Here is an 18,231-nt window from a genome sequence, read left to right as displayed (position 1 = left end):
TATTAGTTTCTTCCTTATCTTAGGGGTTCTGCCAAATGTCCGTGTGGCCCCTAAATTCTGCATTCTTTGTGTCCACTATCAGTGGTACACCCTTCTTCCCAAGCTTTGGTAACCTCCCCCTAGGTCAGAGATAACTGAAACATGCCAAGCCCTAAACCTTAACAAGGCAATCCTGCCGACAAGTAATCTGTCTTTCTGATTACTGGACAGCCCTCAGAGCTTGCTTGTTAGGGGCTGTTTTTTCACAGATTGCCCAGAGAGTGTGGAGTCTCCCTCACCGGAGATATCCCAGAACCGGCTGGATACAGTCCTATGCCTGTGCTCTGGGATGACCCTGCTTGAGCTGGGAGGTGGAACCAGATGACCCACTGTGCTCCCTTACAACCTGACCCATTCTGTGATTCTGTTCCTGCCCAAGGACAAGGCGACCTCGGTGCTGGGACACTTGGACACGGGAGCACGGTTCACCCAGCTCCATGTACCGATCATGAGATTACCATGCTGCCCCTCTCCACTGAGAGCCCCAATCCCAACTGGCCACCCCATCCTGCTGGTGAAAAGGGCTGTGGCAATGCTCAGCCACAGGCAGGAGTGCTGCCAGGGTCAGACACATTCACTGGAGCCATGTCAGGGCAGGCTGGAGAAGCCGGGTCCGGCAAGGCTGGCAGCAGGTGGATGGCTCAGGAGCAGGCTGGGAAGAAACATCAAGGTCCAAGCCACGTCACTGCAGTGTGTTCAATTAAAAATGCACACAGAGGCTGAGCTAAAAGCTCAGGCACACAACAGAGATGAGATTTATCTGTGATTACTGGCAGCAGTCACATCATGAAAATATCCAAAACACAGGCTTTGGAGTCCTGCAGCGATAAAAGTTATCCTCTCTATTAAACCAGACACTGGCCTCACTCAGCGTGAAAAGCAAAACAAAGGGAACTGTGAACATCCCGCAGGCTGATGGAGACTAACGATCTGGAGGATTATCAAAACTTCTTGGCCAGAGCTTTCCATAAGTGTAAAAAATTACTCTCTACAACAGACCGACTTATAACTCTGGAAACAAGTACCAGTTTTTAATCAGCATAACGCAGAGACGGCTTCTCCTCGCCACCGCAGTTAGATCACAGCCTCTGGGAAAAGCCTTGCCATCATTTCTGTCTAGTTGGGAGCCTGGGCGTTATTGACATAATTATGCCAATTAGCAGCATGATTATTTCTTTCCCCACTCCTGGACGAGCAGGTTATGCCAGGAGGCACTAGAATAGCTGCCTGGCCTTCCTCCAGTTCATGGGTTTCTATGGAAGCTGGAAGTTGGGAAGAACAGTATCGCCTCGTCTGAGTGTCAGAGCACTTTGTGCTGCCCCCATGAGATAATTAAGATCCATAGAAGAGCAGCCTGGCCATAGGATTGCATCTCCACAGGAGACAAATGAAGATTGAGAAAGGTGCGATGCCTGGGGAGCAGCACTATGCGCACCTTCAAATTGATAACCCAGGGAAATGTCCTTTCTGCGAGGTCTTTAAATTACAGCTTTGTCTGCTTCCATGATTAAAATAAAATAAATTAGGGAAACAACTAAGATTAGGAAAAATTTGAATTATTCCCCCAAGTCTGGGAAGTTTCCAAACCAAACTTTTTTGCTTGGTGAAGCAGAGTTAAAGCCATTAAGTGCCTACATTCACCCTACTACTCTATCACTTACAAAAATCCACTCTCCCCCCTCCCCCAAAAAAAAGGCACAAGAAGCCAAGCATGGATTTCCCACCTTCTGGAAAAAGCACAAACAATTTCATTATGGATGCTTGTGTTATCATGAGAGGTTTTTCTTGTTTTTCCAACAACTCCAAGAGAGCAGGGAAGGAGAGAGGAGAGGCACCTGAACATATCTTCAGGCCTCTGCTTTTCCTGACTGACTTCTCTGGGCAGCTTGTTCCAAACCCCCATGCAGAGCCCAGCCTGGCTTTCTGAATTTGCCAAGATTCAGAGTGGCTAAATTAAAGGAAACAGGGGTACTGCTAGCAAAAACCATTGCAAAGCTTCTTGTAACAAATAACCCTGAAATACAAGACCCAAACCACGTCAGGGGGCCATGCAAGAAATTGATTTTTGGGGGAGCAGTAGGTGCAATCCCTAGGAGCACAGAGTTGCACTGCTCACTGGTTAACCAGCTAAACACAATCTGGTTTTACCCTGTGCCACAATATTTATCATTTCCTTTTGCCATGTGCCAGGCTCAGCAAGGAAAAAAAACCTCTGCCAAGCACCTTTCCAGGCACGGCAGCAGGGGTGCCCTGCTCCCCAAGGTGACATGCCGACTACTCCAGCAGTGTGGTCTGATGTCACATGTCAGCAGCTCCAGCACAGCCTGCCTAGGGCTTCCAGTTGAAGCCTCCAGTGCATTTCAGATCAAGGCTACAGACAGCAAGTTTGTCCAGCCGTGACTTTCAGAAAAATATATGGCAAAAATAGCCTGGCTTCAGGGTGCAGCTCTGGCATATGAACCCACAAACTCACGCGCAGACACTTCTCCCTAACCAGGCAGTGTGACGTTAAAACTGAAAACATTTGGATCAGGTCCCCAGGCTGCTTCATAAACACACACCAGTGCAATTCCCTTCGTGAGGAATGAGGTATAAAGCACCCGAGTGGAGACTTGCAGATGCCTGCAGTGAAGAGCCAGTCACGCTCCCCTGCCAGGAGAGCAGTGAGCAGGAGCCCGGGGCGAGCAGAGCACAGGCGAGGCTGCATCCTCTCCCCTAAAAAGAGGCAGGGTCCTTCACACTTGCTCTTCTCTCCAGGGACCTTCCTCACCTCCTTCTTGCTTCAGACACAAACCCAGAGTTTTTGCACAGCTTTTCAGGCAGTGATAAGCACAGAGCAGGAGGAGGTGTAGGCAAGGAGCCCGTGCAAGGGGGAGCTCCCAGGTTCTCGGCAGCACTTGGATGTGCAGTGGAGCTGCACGAAGGTGCCAGTCAGCATTATGCCTGTGTATCTGCCAGGAGGAGAGCTCAGACCTTGAAGCTGCAAAGGATGGAATTTAAGCCCGTGAAAGAAAGCCAGAGTGGCTCCAGAGCTGTGATTAGAGTAGTGGCTGCAGCATTTCTCCCTCTAAAGAGGAAGTGCTTTCTGCCTTCCCCCCACAGCCTGGGGCATTGCTGACTCACTCATCGCAGGACAGTGACAACCCAATCCCTGTCCCATCTCTCCTCTCCTGCCCTGTGACCTCCAGCTGCATTCTTTAGTCGGGTGCATCCAGTTGCAGGGTAGAAAAAGGGCACCATGCTGCATTGAAGCCTGCGGAGATGTTTCCCTGCAGCCCTGAGCACCCCAGGAAAGAGCTGTACTGCCTCACTGCAGCCTGGCAGCATGCCTGCTTCCTTGGTCACAAAGCCAGACAAGCCAAGCACTTCCCCAAGGGAAAATTTCATGGACAAAATACTTCCCATGTGCTTCTAGCCTCTGGGAGGTGGCTGTTGCAGCCGTTGTGCTGGTCCATGCCATGCCTGGACTGCAGCAGCATCCCCAGGCAATGGGGCCAAGGCTCTTCCCAGCTGAAGGGAATCAGCCTCAGTGCCCAGTCCCTGCAGCTTTTATTACCACAAAATCTCTCCCAGCTGCTTGATGTACTTTCAGCTGGTGACCAGTACATCCCTTATTCACCTCCACCCTCTTCCTGAGAGGGAACTGAAGTGTCATTCTCTTCTCTTCTGCAGAGCAGGGACCTGGGGTGTGACACCATATGGGGTGTATGTATCGCATCCCATCAGTGCCTCATAGTGTCACCATCCTGCCAGCTGCCTGCCCACAGCCACCCTGGCCCAAGGAACCTCTCTGCATCCTTCCACCCAAGATCAGGAAACCCAAGGCTGACCCACCAGCTCCCAGTGTCTCATTCACTGGAGTGGCAGCAGGACATGTATGTGATGCTCTGAGAAGGACTGGGACTGGACCAGACCAAAGCATCTGCAGCTGGCTACAGCCTCACACCTAAGCCGTGTGATGAGTTACATACACGCCTCTTTTTGTGCTGGGAAATCCAGAAAGGAAAAAGTCAACATCTCTGTGCCAGTGGAGGTTGCTAAGTGACGGCAGAGCTTGTTTCTATCCCACCACTGACAGCGTGCCTACGCTGCAAAGGAAGGAAGTGAGGAGTAAGGGATGTAAACATGAGTATATTGCCAAAACACTCAACAGAATCATAGTTGCTAAACATATACATTAGCTGCATGTTTTGGCTGCCAGCACAGAAATATTTACTACATTGTCAATTACTCCAGCCTTGGAGTGTTTTACCTGCAGAGGAGGATTTCAGGTTTTTGCAGCACTCATGAATTTCCCAGTTTTCCTGCTGAAATTCAGTTCCAGACCAAAGTTGTCAGGCTATCAGTAGCTGCAAGAACAGCTGCAATTAACTGAGATTTCATCCTTACATTGTTTCTAATAGATGGCTTTTGTTTTTCCACCAGGATGTGGCGTTATGCAGCATTTTGGAAGCACAACAGAAAGGCAGGACTGGACAAGGGAGGGATGAAGGCAGCCTTTGTATGAGCTCCTGGGGAAGAAAGGAGATGATTTCTGTAAAAGAAAGGGCACACACACACACACACACACACGCACACACACACACAAAAACCTGTATCATTGGAATTATGTTGAGAATTGCAAACTAAGTTAAAAATAGAGTAAATGCAGCACTGCTGATCCAGTTGAGAAATTTGCCATTGCTAAGCTGGGTGGATAATAGATATCTTTCAAAACAGTGCTCATCACAGAGGAGCTTTAGAAACTAACTGCATGGGGGCAGGCACACTTCCACCCTGCTCCAGCTTCAGCCTGTCTCTCCCCTGAGCTGTCCTGAACACACTACAGGAGGAGAACACACTGAAGGAGTGACTGGGTGTGAGTGACATACACAGGGCACCTACCCAGGCTGCCAGTCTTTATCTGAGGCAGGGAGCAGGCCAGCCCTGCTCTCCTGTGCCTGGGAACCATCAAAAGCACTTATTAAAAAAAGCATCTGCTCCCTCTGTGTAGACACAGGTTAGCCCAGGGAGAAAGTAGGGCACCAATTTGTCCCTCTGTGTGAAGGGGAATAAAGTAGGGAGCATCAAAGAAGGGATCTTAACAGAGCAGTTCCCCAAGTAGAGCCTGCTGGCAAATTAAAACGAAAATATAGCCCCAGTTGCTGATCAGAGGGAGGTGCTTGCTGGTAGCACAGCTGCCATAGTGCATCCTGGGCACCAACAGCCCCATCTCCTGCACTGGTGCAGTGGCCATGGTCCCCACAGCTGCAGGGGCTGAGAGACTTTGGGGTGTCCTTTCCACAGCCCCATGGAGCTGGGGAACTGCAAACTCTCAGGCTCACACACCCTCTCACTTACTTTCTAAGTGGCAGAGGTTTTCCCACAGATGGAGGAGAGCTGGGCTGTTACAAGTAAGGCGAGGCCAATGAGGGGCAGCCCGAGACCCTGGTGAGACAGTGTGTGAGCTGCAGAGCTGGGAGATGGCTCCAGCAGCGATGCCCAGACACAGATCCCTCCTGGAATCACCTGTCAGAAACATGTCCTCACTCAGGCTGCCAGTGGCAGAAGGGAGCATGGAGTGAGGGTGCAGGAGAAGTGGAAAAGCATCAGTTTGTCACCCTGCTGTCTGCAAGCTGGTCACTTTGGTACCATGTCTCAGACTCATTTTGGTACCAGCTGTTGCAGGCAAGACAAGCCCCCCAAAAACAGCATCTGATGAATGAGAACTGCAGGTCAGCTGTCTGTAAGCAGCCAGGGCAGCTCTTCAGGTAAACCTTGTAAGGAGGCACCAGGCTCTGAAGCCCTTCAAAATGAGCTGTCTGGGCAGGATTGGGGTGCTATGGGAACACCCCAATGGTATTTTCTGGCTGCCCTTTCATCCTGCAGGAAGGCTGACCTGCACCAGCTGGGTGAGCGGGTTGGTGTGGCCAGGAGCCTGAGCTCAGGGCTGGGTCCCTGCTGGCCCTGGGGGAGAAGAGTTCAGAGCTCGAGGGTTACCGGTTTCAGTTCACTGGAGATAGCTGGAAAGATTCAGAAGAGGGGAAACATAGTGGGATCCAGTTTGGGGGAGATGAGTGGTGAGGAGGCAGTGGGGTTCAAGGTGCAGCTGCCTGCTCCCAGGACATGCCTTTGAAGTGAGGAGGTGACTGTTCTTTTTCCAGGGGTGCGGGTGCTTCAGAGATAAGCCTTAGCAAAGAACTACAGGCCTCAGAGCACCCCTGAGCACTTTATTCTCACAGCTCGCAGCCCACCCACACACATCCACAACCAGCCTTGGAGCAGGGAAGGAGAGTCGAAGGGATGTTTTTCCAAAAGTGGGAAAGCAATGAGGACAAAGCCAAACCACAGTCCTGCAGTCCCACAGCACCTTCCTCCTCCCCACCACCTCAATGCTGCCCCTTGGGCTGTAGAGCCCTCCGTGGTGCTGGGCCTCTTCCTCAGGAGCCACACTGCAGGAAGCACCTTCCCGTGCCAGTCCCATCCTTCTGGCAGGCCCAGACCAGCACTGGCCCCCCAAAGGGCAGCAGTCCCAGCTATGGGCACCCCGTTGTGGGGCCACAGCCCTCACAGGAGGACCACTGTGTTGAAGCAGCATCAGAGTCCCCCTCAGAGGATGTGGACGGCCTGCAGCACATCTGCCAGCACGTACGAGCTGTCCCAGGGCCGCCCAGGCTGCCGCAGGGCCCCCTCCAGCGCCTGGGCACGCACCCCCAGCTCTGTGGGGTTGCACCGGCCCTCAGGGCTGGGCTGGCAGAACAGGATCTCATTGACCTCCCCTTCGATGCGGCGCACGTAGAGAAGCGGGAAGACATCCCTGAGGGTGGCCAGGACAGACTCCTTCAGCCGGGCATCGCGGCACACCAAGTTGAGCACAAAGACTCCTGCAGCAGGGCGAGAGGGAAGGGAATTGAACCAGCCCACATACACCACCCTGCTCCCTGCGGGAATGCGGCTGGATCAGTGCCACCCTGGTGCAAATGTCTCCCTCATGGCAGCACGAGGAGTACCAGCACTTCCCTGGTGCCCCTGGCCCCGCTCCACATCCCTGCTGCCGCACAGGTCGTGGGAGGCCACAAGATCTGTTCTCAGGTACCTCCTACACCTTCTGCTTCCAGGAAACTCTGCTGGCCCCCCGGGATGTCTCAGCCTGCCTGACCCAGCAGCGTTGCAGGCCACCCACTCCATCCTGCTGTCACAACGACCACTGAAACACCCAGGAGAAGTGGATGCCATGCAGCAATCCTGGCTGTGGCCACTATTCTCCAGGATGAGAAACAGCCCCAACTCCACACAGAACGGTCAGCCTGGCCATGGGGACATGGCCAGATCTCCCCTCCTACCTTCTGGCTTGAGGATGTTTCTAACTTTCTGCAGGAAGGGCTTTTCCACAAAGGCTGGGGGCGGGCAGCTCATCCCCACTGTGAGGTCTTTGCTGTCCACATCAAACATGACGGCATGGTACTGGGCTGGTGCTGCAGGAGGAAGCACAGACAGCTGTTATCCTATGGGACAGAGGTGAGCCACACATGTGGTGGGAAGGCAACAAATGGGATGGTTAAGACATCTCTTCTGCCATGTTATGGGTGTCTTCTCTGCTGGGGTTTCTCTTTACAAGCCCTTGGTGCTGTGGGAGGCAACAAATCTAAAGTCCTCTACACAGGTTGGCAAGGACAGGCTGTGAGCTGCAGAGACCTGGTGAGGCTGGAGATTGTGACATATGGCAGGAGATAGGCAGGAAGAGGAATCAGGTGGTGACAACAGCCCAGGACTCTGCTCCCAGCGTGTCACCCACTGGGCTCAATGGGGCACCCGGGATGCTCCGTGAGATGGTACCTTCAGCTGCCAGTTTGGCCACGTAGTCCAGACCATCAGAGATGTGCACTTGCATCCGGTCACCCTGGGAGAAGCCGAACCAGTGCGTGGCCACTTCCAGCATGGAGGGGTCAATCTCCACCACGGCCACATGGGCCTGCAAGAAGTAATCATGGACAAAGAGGGGCAGGCTGCCCCCGCCGAGCCCCACCACCAGCACTGCCAGCTCTCCTGCCAACCAAGAGTACCCAGTGAGCCACCAGGATGCCATAATCCCACTGCTTGTCCCACCCACCATCCCCAAACCACTTTGGGAAGGGTGCACAGGGCACCTTGGCTGAAAGAGCCTTCCCCCAAGGGACTGTGACATGGGGACACACGCGCACCTGCCCCCAGCACAGCCTCCCACTGCCAGCCTCGTCACCTGGGAGGGCGTCGGGGCCCCCCAGCAGGCAGAGCCCCGCAACCATGGCCTTGTGGTGCTCACAGCACAGGTAGCTCTTGTCGATGGCTCCAGGTGGCTCAGTGGGGCTGGGTTTCTTCTTGTCCTTCCTCCGCTTCTTCTGGCCTGAATGACACAAGATTTCAGTCGGTAAGGCAAGGTGGGAGATGGAGTTGCTTTCTGCGGACTAGTCACCCCCAGCCCTGTCCTCCCCATGGTGTAAAAACACTCCCAGAGCTGCTCTGGGACAAGACAGGCAGGTCCCAGTGGGACTTCTACCTTCCTCCTGTATTGCTCTCACTTTCTGTCACCCCAAAAAATCAGCCCCTGCCTTTTCCCACCTGCCCCACGTACCTTGGAGAGGTGTGGGAGCCAGGAGCCGAGCCTCTGACTGCACCACGCTCCTGTTGCGGAGGAAGATGAGGCGGCGGAAGTAGCAGCTGCCATCTCCCTTCACGTCCTCCACGACGTACTCCCCGCTCAGGGGGCTGGTGTCACAGTGCCGCACCGTCCGCACCCCGATGTCCCCTCCCACAGACAGGAAGGGCACCTGCAGGGAGGGCAGGGGCTGCTGTGAAGGAGGAAAGGCTACAGGAACAGAGCGTGACATTCTCACTGTCCTGACTATGGCTACAGAGCCAGGACACAGCAGACACAACAGAGGAGCTGTGGGATGCCACAGGAGAGCTGGGGATCTGCACTAGCTTTATTCCCAATGCAGGGAATACAGGGAGCAAACACATCAAGATTTTTTGCAAGAGCTCAAGTGTGTAGAGTTGGAGCAGGAAGGAGACAGAAGGAACAGAAGTTAAAGCCAGGATTAAGAAGGGGCTGGATGCTCTCAGGGTTTCGGGATCTCTGCTTTTCTTGGGATGCTGGGTTTTGGAGGGCAAGGACTTCATACTGAATCCTGCCACACAAGCACCTCAAATCCTGCCTCCAAGCAAAGGCAGACAGCTGGAGGGAAAACTGAGAGAAGCTGCACCTGAGGCCCATCCCCTGCCCACCAGGGCATCCAGCTCACACCTTGCAGCTTGTTCTCCCTTGGAGAAGAGGGTTTCCCTGCTGGCAGAGAGCCAGCCTGGCCCCAGTTTTGGGAAGCCTGGCCAGGGTGCTGGGCAGTGGGGGCTCACCTGCTGCCGGGCAGGGAGGCCCGGCGGGGCCAGCTCCATCACCTTCCCCGACAGCTCTGCCTGGATGCCGGCCATGCCCTCGTAGTGCTGCTCCCTGTGCAGGGCCACTGTGAGCAGGCGCCCGAAGCCCGCACTGGCCGCCAGCTGCCTCCGCCCTTCCTCCGTCCCAAAGAGCCACTCAGTTTCTCTGCCCTGTGGGACTGAAGAAGGGGCTGCCATCAGCCTGAGCTGCTCCTGGCCCTCAAGTCTCCAAGGGAGGAGCCACAGGGAATGGCAAGACATCTCAGGGAGGTACCACTGCTTGACTAGAGCTGTGCACTGCAACCATCAAGAGAGCCAGGATCTCCTCTGTTTTGGGCAGGCTCATGCAGGAAGCTGGAAAAGCCACATCTCATTAGAAGGGGGTGTCCAAGAGGCTCCTGACCTGTCTCCAGCCCCTAAGCCCCAGCTTTGCAGGCATGCTGGGAGGGAACAGTGCTGCTGGCAGAGGCCGATACATCTCTGTGAGGTGCAAGCACAAACCCAAGTGCAGCCCAGCAGTCTGGCCCTGCAAGCCAGGACAGCCACCCAGAGCAGCGATGCCTTTCCAGCTGCAATGTGCTAAGTTGGCTGTCACCAGCATCAAGGCAGGAATCGCCACCTTGGAGGTGGGGCAGGGAGTGTCCCTCTGCGGGGAGATGCAGCCAACAAGCTCTGGGCCAGACCTCTGTCTGCACCACCAGGCAAACACATACCCCACCACAAAGCCAGGACTAAAACATCAACCGAACCCCGCACAGGTGGGTTATTTCCCTCTCCAGCCCCAAATACAACAGACCCTGAAGGGCTGGCTCTTTTGCAGCTCCTGGCCAGGGCACCACTTCACTGCAGCCCAGACAGGCTGTACTCACTGATGAAGATGGCAAAGTGATTGTCTCGGGAAGGCTTCACCAAGGGGCTGTCGACCACATGCAGCGTGTAGCGAGGCTTCCTGCTCTCTTTGTCACACAGATCCAAGGAAACCTGTTCCCTGCAGGGGGTTTTGCTTATCTGGCTGCAGAGCAGGGCATAATGCTGCCTGTCCTTCACTGCTGCCACCAGCTGCTCCACACACTCCATCCGCATCGGCTTGTCCTGCTCCTCAGGACAGATCTCCAGGATCTGTGGTGCTGAGCCAGGGATCTTCCTGAATTTTGTCATGACATACACAAAGACCGGTAGGACAAACTGCTGCTTGTCCCCACTGCTGGCCACCTGATGGACACGCACGACCCAGCCTTCCTGGGAGAAGTATTCCACGGCTTTCTTCAGCACGTGGGCTTGAGCCAAGGAGACACAGAGGTAGCGACCTCCTACTTGCAGGACCCGGCTGATCTCAGCAAACATCTGGTCCACCTTGGCTATAGTGGCCTCCTCTTCATCAGTGAGGAGGGCATCCAGTGTGCCTTTGTCCAGGACCACTTGGAAATGGGCGTCAGGGAAGTCCATCTGGAGCATATCCATCAGCAGGTAGCTCATCTTTGGCCTTGTGCTCCCACTGCGCTCCTGCATCTGGCGGATCACGGCATCGCTGATGTCGATGTTGATGATGTCGTCGCACATTCCCACATCGTACATCTGCTCGCTCAGCTCCGAGTTCCCACAGCCCACCACGAGGACCTGGGGAGTGGCACAAGAGCAGTGTGATGGTGAGAACACCCTGGAAACACCCCCCAAAGCATTTTATGAGTAAATACCAGACATGTCTAGGAGCCCTCTGTGAAAACTATACCCACAGGGCCTGCAAACACAGTCTCTGGGGCCCAAGACAACACCTCCATAGAGGTAAGTCCCATGGACACAGAAGTGATGTATCTGCTGCATGTCTTTTGGGGATGAACTGGGTGTTTTAACCCCCAGAGGTCCCCAACCTGTGGGTCTCTCCTGTCCTCTTGCTATGGCACACTGCTATGACTCACATTGTGTCTGCATGGTGGCAGCTTATAGTGGGACACAGCAGCACAGAATTCACACACAGAATCACACTGAATCAATTTGGTTGGAAAAGATCTCTGAGATCATTGAGTCAAACTTATGACCAAACACCTTGTGAATCACACCATGGCACTAAGTGCTACATCCAGTCTTTCCTTAAACACTTCCAGGGACGGTGCCTCCACCACCTCTCCAGGCAGTCCATTCCAATGTCTAAGCACCCTTACTGTGAAAAAATTCTTTCTACTGTGCAACCTAAACTTCCCCTAACGTAGCTTAAGACTGTGTTCTCTCATCCTGCCGCTGGTCGCCTGGGAGATGAGGCCGACCCCCACCTGGCTACAACCTCCGTTCAGGTAGCTGTAGACAGCGATAAGGTCACCCGAGAGCTCGAAGCGCAGAAGGAGCCCAGAGGCAACGCGTCCCAGGCACACAGCGCTGGCTACCAGCCGGGGCTCACCTTGTCGCGGGGTCGCACATACTTGTGCAGGACGGGGCAGAGCTCCGCGAAGGCCCCGTACCACTCGAAGGGGCGCTGCCCGCGCTGGCGGAAGAAGCGATCCCAGTAGCGGGCGGAGCCGAACTCGCCGGGGCTGCGGGGCAGCAGCTCCATGGCCGGGCGGGCCGGGCCCCGCTCCCGCTCCCGCTCCCGCCCCACGTGTCCTCCGCGCTGACCGCTTCCGGCTGCGCGGCGCGCGCGGGGCGGTGCACCCGCCTCCATTGGCTGCCGCTCCCCATTGGCTGCCTCTGCCCCGGCCGCTCCCCATTGGCTGTCTCTGCCCCGGCCACTCCCCATTGGCTGTCTCTGCCCCGGCCGCTCCCCATTGGCTGTCTCTGCCCCGGCCGCTCCCCATTGGCCGGCGGCTCCGAGCGCCCCCGCCCGGTCGCGGTGCCCCGGAGCAGCCGGCACTCGGCTCTAGGACTTCTGGCAGGAAGGGTGGCAGGGACTGCCCGGGCCGGAACCGCCCCTGAGGCACAAACGCACAGCTTCAACAGCCCAGACTGGCTGGGCTCTGCGGCACTACCGAAGCAACAAAAAGAGCGGTGAACGAGGTAGCGGTGGGTTCAAAAGGAGCAGCTTTAATGGCATCCCGCAGCGGAGCGAAGCTGTGCCGGGCCTGCGTGTGACATGGACAATGCCTGCCTTGGCAGGGGGGTTGGACTAGGTGATCTCCAGAGGTCCTTTCCAACCCCAGTAATTCGGTGGTTGTGAGAACAAGGCGTGTCCACAGCTGGGGCGCTAGCTGGGGCCGGGGCGGGGCTCTGTCGAGTCGCTCTGAAGAAAGAAGGCGGAGAGCTTGCTCAGCGCCCTGTACCGGTGTGAGATGGAGTTCTTCACTGCCTTAGGCAGTTCAGCGTAGCTGCAGGGGAGAGAAACCACAAGTCTCAGTAGCAGAGACACTACAGCACATCCCCCGAGCAGCAAGAGCTCCCGCTCTGCCCCCCCTGCTTGGCTCAGCAGGGCACCTGCAGTGACACAATGGCACAGCCAACAGCCCCCATCCCAGTCCAGGCGCTCCCTGTAACACACTCCACTCAGATCCAGGAGGATGTTTCTCCCTGATGCCCTTCCTCATAAGCAAGTTCCTCTTGACACCCTTGACCAAGGTTTGCCTTACATAAAGAGCTGTAGGTAAAACACCACTTACGTCTGGTTGTAGCCATCCGGCTGAAAGCAGGGATCCCAGCCAAAATCCCGAGGGCCTCTGGGCTCCACTATCAGCCCCTGCCATGAGAAAGTAAAAAAGACCCTTAAGCTGTGGTTTCACAGCACTTCCCTTGCAGTCACATTTCAAGCATGGACTGAGGAGACCGAGACATGCAGCCATAGCTCACACTGCAGCCACTACAGGCTCTGCATGGTGCTGTCCCCCTTCCCAGCTCCTCCCCAGGATGTGACCAAAATTAGCAGCTCCAAATTCACACTGCCCTATGTTGACAGTGCTTTGACCTCTCCAAATAACAGAGCTAACAACAGTACTTGAATACAGTCCTGTCAGAGGGAGATGGGGGCTGAAGAGACCGAGGTAACATGCAGAGTTCAGTAAGTACCACTGCGCAAGGGGCTGCACCCTCAGCACCCACCTCCCACCAGCTGCACTCTCCCTAAGCCTATTCCCAACACAGAGAAGCTCCAAGGGCATCCAGCGACCCAGAGGCCACCAAAATTGTCCTCAGCAGAGCCAGTGCTGCTATGAAATTCACATCACAGCCCTCCTCCCTCAGCACGTTGCTTCCCCAGGCACATAACACCTACATGGGTCTGGCCTTTGAAGAGCCTCACTGGCTCCTCCGGGTTCCCGCTACTGAAGGCGAAGGTGCAGAGTGCGTAGGCAGACTTGTCTTCAAAGCCAGCCAGCAGCTTGTACAGGCCTGAGGGACACAGAAGGGATCCTGGAGTTATTACTGCTCCCTGGGAATGCAACACACCCACCTAGGCACGGATGGTTGGAGAGAGCACTCCACATTGCATTCCCAACCACCACAGGAGGTGACAAAGCTCAGGCACCAGGATGTTCTTGGCAGATTCCCTGCTGTGACTGAAGCCAGAGCCTCAGATCTCATCTCACAGCGGGAGCTGTAGAGCCCTGGGAGAGGAAACAACCGAGCATGTAGCACCAGGGAAGACTAAAGCCCACAGTGATTTAATGTGATTAATGCTCATGTTAATGCGATCGGCACAGGATTTGCAGTCACACTCTGAACTGCGGGATCAAAGCAGTCACTGCACATCAGGGGAGGGGAGCATTAGTGGAGAGCAGCTAACAATGAAGCCACAGGGAGCAGGAGGTCTTCCAGGTCCCACTGAGGACAAACAAGATGCTCCCATGAGCCCTGCCAGCAGCCTGTAGAGGCAGGAGCCTGGGAATCCAGGGATGAAGCTGCTGAGTAAAACAACATCCTGGGAAGGAGGGCATAGAACAGGCTCAAGGAACCTGTTGGTTCCCCCAGCATGGGCAGGGAGCCACTTCAGGGGCAAAGGAGTGCGTTACACACAGAGCAGTAACACGAGGGCAGTACCTTCTGGCTTGAGTTTCTCCAGGAACCATTTTCTGAAAAGGAAGGAGAGAGGGAAGATTAATTTTTGCTATTATCTCTCAGAAATACAGGCATCTTTGAGACAATTTTGCCTATATTTTCATAGGTCTTTAAATCCCTCTTCAATGTGCGGTCAGATCACCTTGTTCTGAACTATGTACAAGAAAGGACAGACTTAGTTAGCTCTTAAGCTGAAGGGGACACTGGGGTATTTAACTTACTGCAGTCCTGGGGCCCATATAAATAACACAGTTCTCACTCCTGAAAACTGACTTGCCAAAATACATCTCTCAACACAAATTGTTTGCTTTTTACACTGAGTTGTGGTGCTGACTTGGTCACAGCCCCATGCCTGCCAGAGTTCAAGAAGTGTTTGGACAACACTCTCAGGCACTCTCAGGACTCTTGGGGCTGTCCTGGGCAAGGCCAGGATTTGGACTTGATGATCCCTGTGGCTGCTTCCAGCTCAGGATATTCCATGATTCTATTCTGTAATATAAAGCTTTTATGTCTGCTTAGTGCAGCAGAGATAGTTTGGAAGAATTAATCACACTTGAAGTTAATTCCAGGAGCTGAGGCAATATTTTACCAGAGGAGTTCCACTGTAATGTAATAACTTAGTTATCTTCTGGATTAAAGATGGCCCCATGAGAACCTATGGGGCACTCATCCCAGAGTCCTGCTGAAAGCCTTTTATTACACAGAGCGTGCTGTGTAGACAAGTTCCCAAGCTGCCAGAACAGGCACCATAGATTGGGAGTCAGACCCAACAATCTAGGTCTGTCTCTTCCATCCTGCTCTGTGACTTACATCAGGACTCAAGGAGTTCAGTGCAGCCGCTGGGGTGCAGGATGAAGATCAGGGCACAGACCAGCAATCACTTCCCTGAGCCTACTGCTCCTGGAGTGTGGAGCCCACCCTGCCTGCCTGTGCTCTTAACTGGCACACGAAAGGGGAAACAACTTCCCTCCTACTTACATGTAGGGTCCTGGCAGGCCTCCCAGGGCATTGAAGCACAAGCAGGTGTCCTCTACTATAACAGGTCCCTGAACCTACAGTGAAAGCCCAAGAGAAGGAAAACATTAGACCTAAAGGAAGGTACTGCCTCCAAACCCATCCCCTTGCTCTATCCTGTCCTCACGTTTCCACTTAACCTCAAGTGCAATCTTCACCTCAAAGGCAACCCACACCAGACAGACACAATAAAACCCAAGCTCTCCCCAGGCAGGCCAGAGAGGCTGAACAACAGTAGGGAAGGTTTCATATGGAGGAAAACGAGCAGCGCTGAACACTCTCTGCCCTCCTGGAGGACAGGACCGGCAGGACAAAGAGAGGGAAAGCTTGTGTCCCGGAGGCACGCCTGCATTTTTCTCGAAAAAGAACTTGGTACTTTTAGGACACCCATCCCAGAGACAGCTCTGGAACGTTCAGTAGACAGAAAATTCTTTGTCCTGCAGCCACGGGGGCTGAACTGAAGGATCTTCCACGACTTCCTATTGCTCGAGGGACACAGCAGCAGGACCACCAAAGCTCGGTGTCATCACCGAGAATTCACCATCATCCGGCATAAACCAGAACAGCCGGATGATGGAAATGCAGCGAGGCCAGGTCAGGCTGGATGTGTCCCTGGCTTTCCTCGGCTTCGGTCTGGATGCCTCAGTGTCCCTGTCTGGGTCCCTCCACACCCATCCCGCCGGGAAAAGGGAGAGAGTGAATGACCTGCCGGGCGGCTTCACGGCACTTCTGCACGGAGATCTCATCTGGCTCCCCCTGGTACTCGGGCACTGCGGACAGAGGGATCGGTGCTGAGCAGACGGCCGGGACGGGAGGAGCCGCCGCATCCCCCCGGACCCCGCCAATAACTTACGGTCAATTTTCTTCGCCACCAGCGTGTAGGGAGAGGAGTCCCCGAGGATCTGCGTGACCTGCGCAGGGAGAAGGGAGTGAAGAGTGAGGGAGAAGCAAGGGAGGGAGGGAGGCAAACCCGCTTGTCAGGTCCCGATCCCGCCGCCCTCACCTCCTCCAGCTTCTTGGCGTTGCCTGTCACGAACACGACGCTCCGCCGGGCCGGCGCCGCCATACTGTCCGCGCTCGCGGCCCCTGCCCGCCCAGTCGCCAATCAGGGCACGCGGCGACACCGCGCCCCCCACCGCTCGACCAATGGGGAGCGCGCCCGCCCCGCAGCGTCCAGCCAATGGGGAGGGCGTCCGCCTGCGCCAGAGAGGCGGGAACTGCCAGCCCTCGCCGGACGGTCTCGCGGGAGGCGAGAGGCGCGCGGAGGGAGGGTCGGGTCGCCTGCGCTCCTCATGGCCCTGGCCCTTGTTTGCAGCCCCGGCCTTTGGGTCCTGCTCTGTTTTCCCTGAAGTAGAAGCAGACGTAGTTGGGGAATCAGGCAGGTGATTATGCTCCAAGCTCTACTGCTGTTCACCCCCCGACCTCTGGCGCATCTCTGCGCTGTCATCAGGTTTCCTGTGTTGGAGCGTTCAAATTCCATCGTTGTTGGTTTGCTGCTGGTGCTCCTCTCACAGCCAGAGCTGTCCCTTGGGAAGGTCTGCGCTCAGGATAACCGCAGCACTGAATGACTCAAGCCCCAAACTGATCAACACCTAATTCTAGCACCTCAGGGGACCGCACTGATGGCTGTGGTTGTGGCAGCTTTCCCTGCCCTGAATCTCGGGTAAATGCAGGACCAGCTGGCGGCTGTAGCAAAAACTCTAGACCTCGAGTCAAGAGTTCTGTCCGCGGGGCCGGTGTGGATCCCTAGAGGAACAGGTCAGTGCAGTCCAGGGCTGGTGGGGAGCAGAACCCTCTGAAGGAGCAGCAGCAGGGTTCCAAGAGCTCTCCCACCATGGTACCTAGGCCCCTCCTTACTGCCAGACCCTGCCAAAGCTCCTGCTTTGCAAGGGGACTCCTCAGGAGGGACTTCTTTCCCTCTGGGCTGCCCAGCTGACAGAGCCAGGAGGCCTCTACCCACCTGTGCCGCATCTCTGCATCCCCCCCTCCCTCAGGCATGGGGACCACGGGGTCACACCATGGTCACACCAGCAATCCCAGGAGGAGGAATGATCCACTATAGCCAGAAGATGCCATTCCCTGTACAAAAGCAATCATGTGGAAAACAGTAGCTGATGGTCTGTCCTCTGCACAATGCAGGAATGGGTAAAACAGACCCAAAGCTTGGGTGAATGAGTTGTTTTTGTTGTAGAATCTCCTTCATAACATCTCTTAAGTGAAAACCAATCCCCAAGCATGCAGACACTGCTGGAAACAACACTCCTTTCTGCTGACTGCAGTTCTCCCTGCCACCAGTCCAGGGTGGGACAGCACAGGCTGCAATATGAAGCCACAGTATCAATGGACGAGTGCTCTCTACCATCCCAAGACCAGACACTCCTAATGGTCTTTCCAGCCTTGGGGAGAGAAAAAAAAAAATCTATAAAAGTTGCTTAGTAAATCCTTTTACTGCAAAGTTTCTGACCAGGACTGTTGGTTTGCTGCCGGTGCTGCCTCTCACAAGCCAGAGCTGTCCCTTGGGAAAGTCTGTGCTCAGGACAGCCCCAGCATTGAATGACTCGAACCTAAAACTGACAAACACCCAATTCTGGCAACTCGGGGCAGTGCACTGATGGCTGTGGTTGTGGAAGCTTTCCCTGCCCTGCATCCTGGGTACAACCATTTCCACCCCAACCTCATGGGAATGCTGCAGAATCCCTCCATCAAAGTTGAGGAATTCCAGCTTTCCCAGGGTAAGAGCTTGCTGCCTGTGCTCAGCTACCTGGGGTGGGCTTGGCCCAGACTTTGTCCTGCCAGCACCCACTTGCCAAGACCCTC

General features: G+C 55.0%; 2 protein-coding genes across 4 annotated transcripts; both read right to left on the bottom strand.

Annotated features, from left to right (window-relative positions):
* Nucleotides 1-6,220: 6,220 nt before the first annotated feature.
* Nucleotides 6,221-12,026, bottom strand: METTL13 (methyltransferase 13, eEF1A N-terminus and K55). Of its 3 annotated transcripts, none has more exons than XM_069023116.1 (8): nucleotides 11,822-12,026; nucleotides 10,299-11,046; nucleotides 9,409-9,608; nucleotides 8,630-8,825; nucleotides 8,220-8,401; nucleotides 7,855-7,990; nucleotides 7,362-7,493; nucleotides 6,221-6,902 (listed from the first exon to the last, which is right to left on the bottom strand). In XM_069023116.1, exons 1-8 carry the CDS (start codon nucleotides 11,972-11,974, stop codon nucleotides 6,628-6,630), a joined length of 2,022 nt encoding a protein of 673 aa, XP_068879217.1. In that variant the 5' UTR covers nucleotides 11,975-12,026; the 3' UTR covers nucleotides 6,221-6,627. The 3 variants fall into 3 exon arrangements, 2 of the variants coding, with proteins under 2 accessions (XP_068879217.1, XP_068879215.1); XM_069023114.1 differs by having other exon boundaries at nucleotides 7,855-8,064; nucleotides 8,258-8,401; XR_011152467.1 differs by having other exon boundaries at nucleotides 6,817-6,902; nucleotides 7,855-8,064.
* A 367-nt stretch (nucleotides 12,027-12,393) lies between these two features.
* ITPA (inosine triphosphatase) lies at nucleotides 12,394-17,006 on the bottom strand. Its single transcript, XM_069022493.1, has 8 exons — nucleotides 16,418-17,006; nucleotides 16,268-16,325; nucleotides 16,120-16,184; nucleotides 15,379-15,452; nucleotides 14,383-14,414; nucleotides 13,619-13,734; nucleotides 13,011-13,087; nucleotides 12,394-12,722 (listed from the first exon to the last, which is right to left on the bottom strand). Exons 1-8 carry the CDS (start codon nucleotides 16,478-16,480, stop codon nucleotides 12,602-12,604), a joined length of 606 nt encoding a protein of 201 aa, XP_068878594.1. The 5' UTR covers nucleotides 16,481-17,006; the 3' UTR covers nucleotides 12,394-12,601.
* Nucleotides 17,007-18,231: the final 1,225 nt, after the last annotated feature.

The sequence above is a fragment of the Aphelocoma coerulescens genome, chromosome 8 (assembly GCF_041296385.1).
Source record: "Aphelocoma coerulescens isolate FSJ_1873_10779 chromosome 8, UR_Acoe_1.0, whole genome shotgun sequence".
Taxonomy (NCBI): domain Eukaryota; kingdom Metazoa; phylum Chordata; class Aves; order Passeriformes; family Corvidae; genus Aphelocoma; species Aphelocoma coerulescens.
Note: the sequence above shows the minus strand (reverse complement) of the source record. Positions and strands in the feature narration are given on the sequence as shown.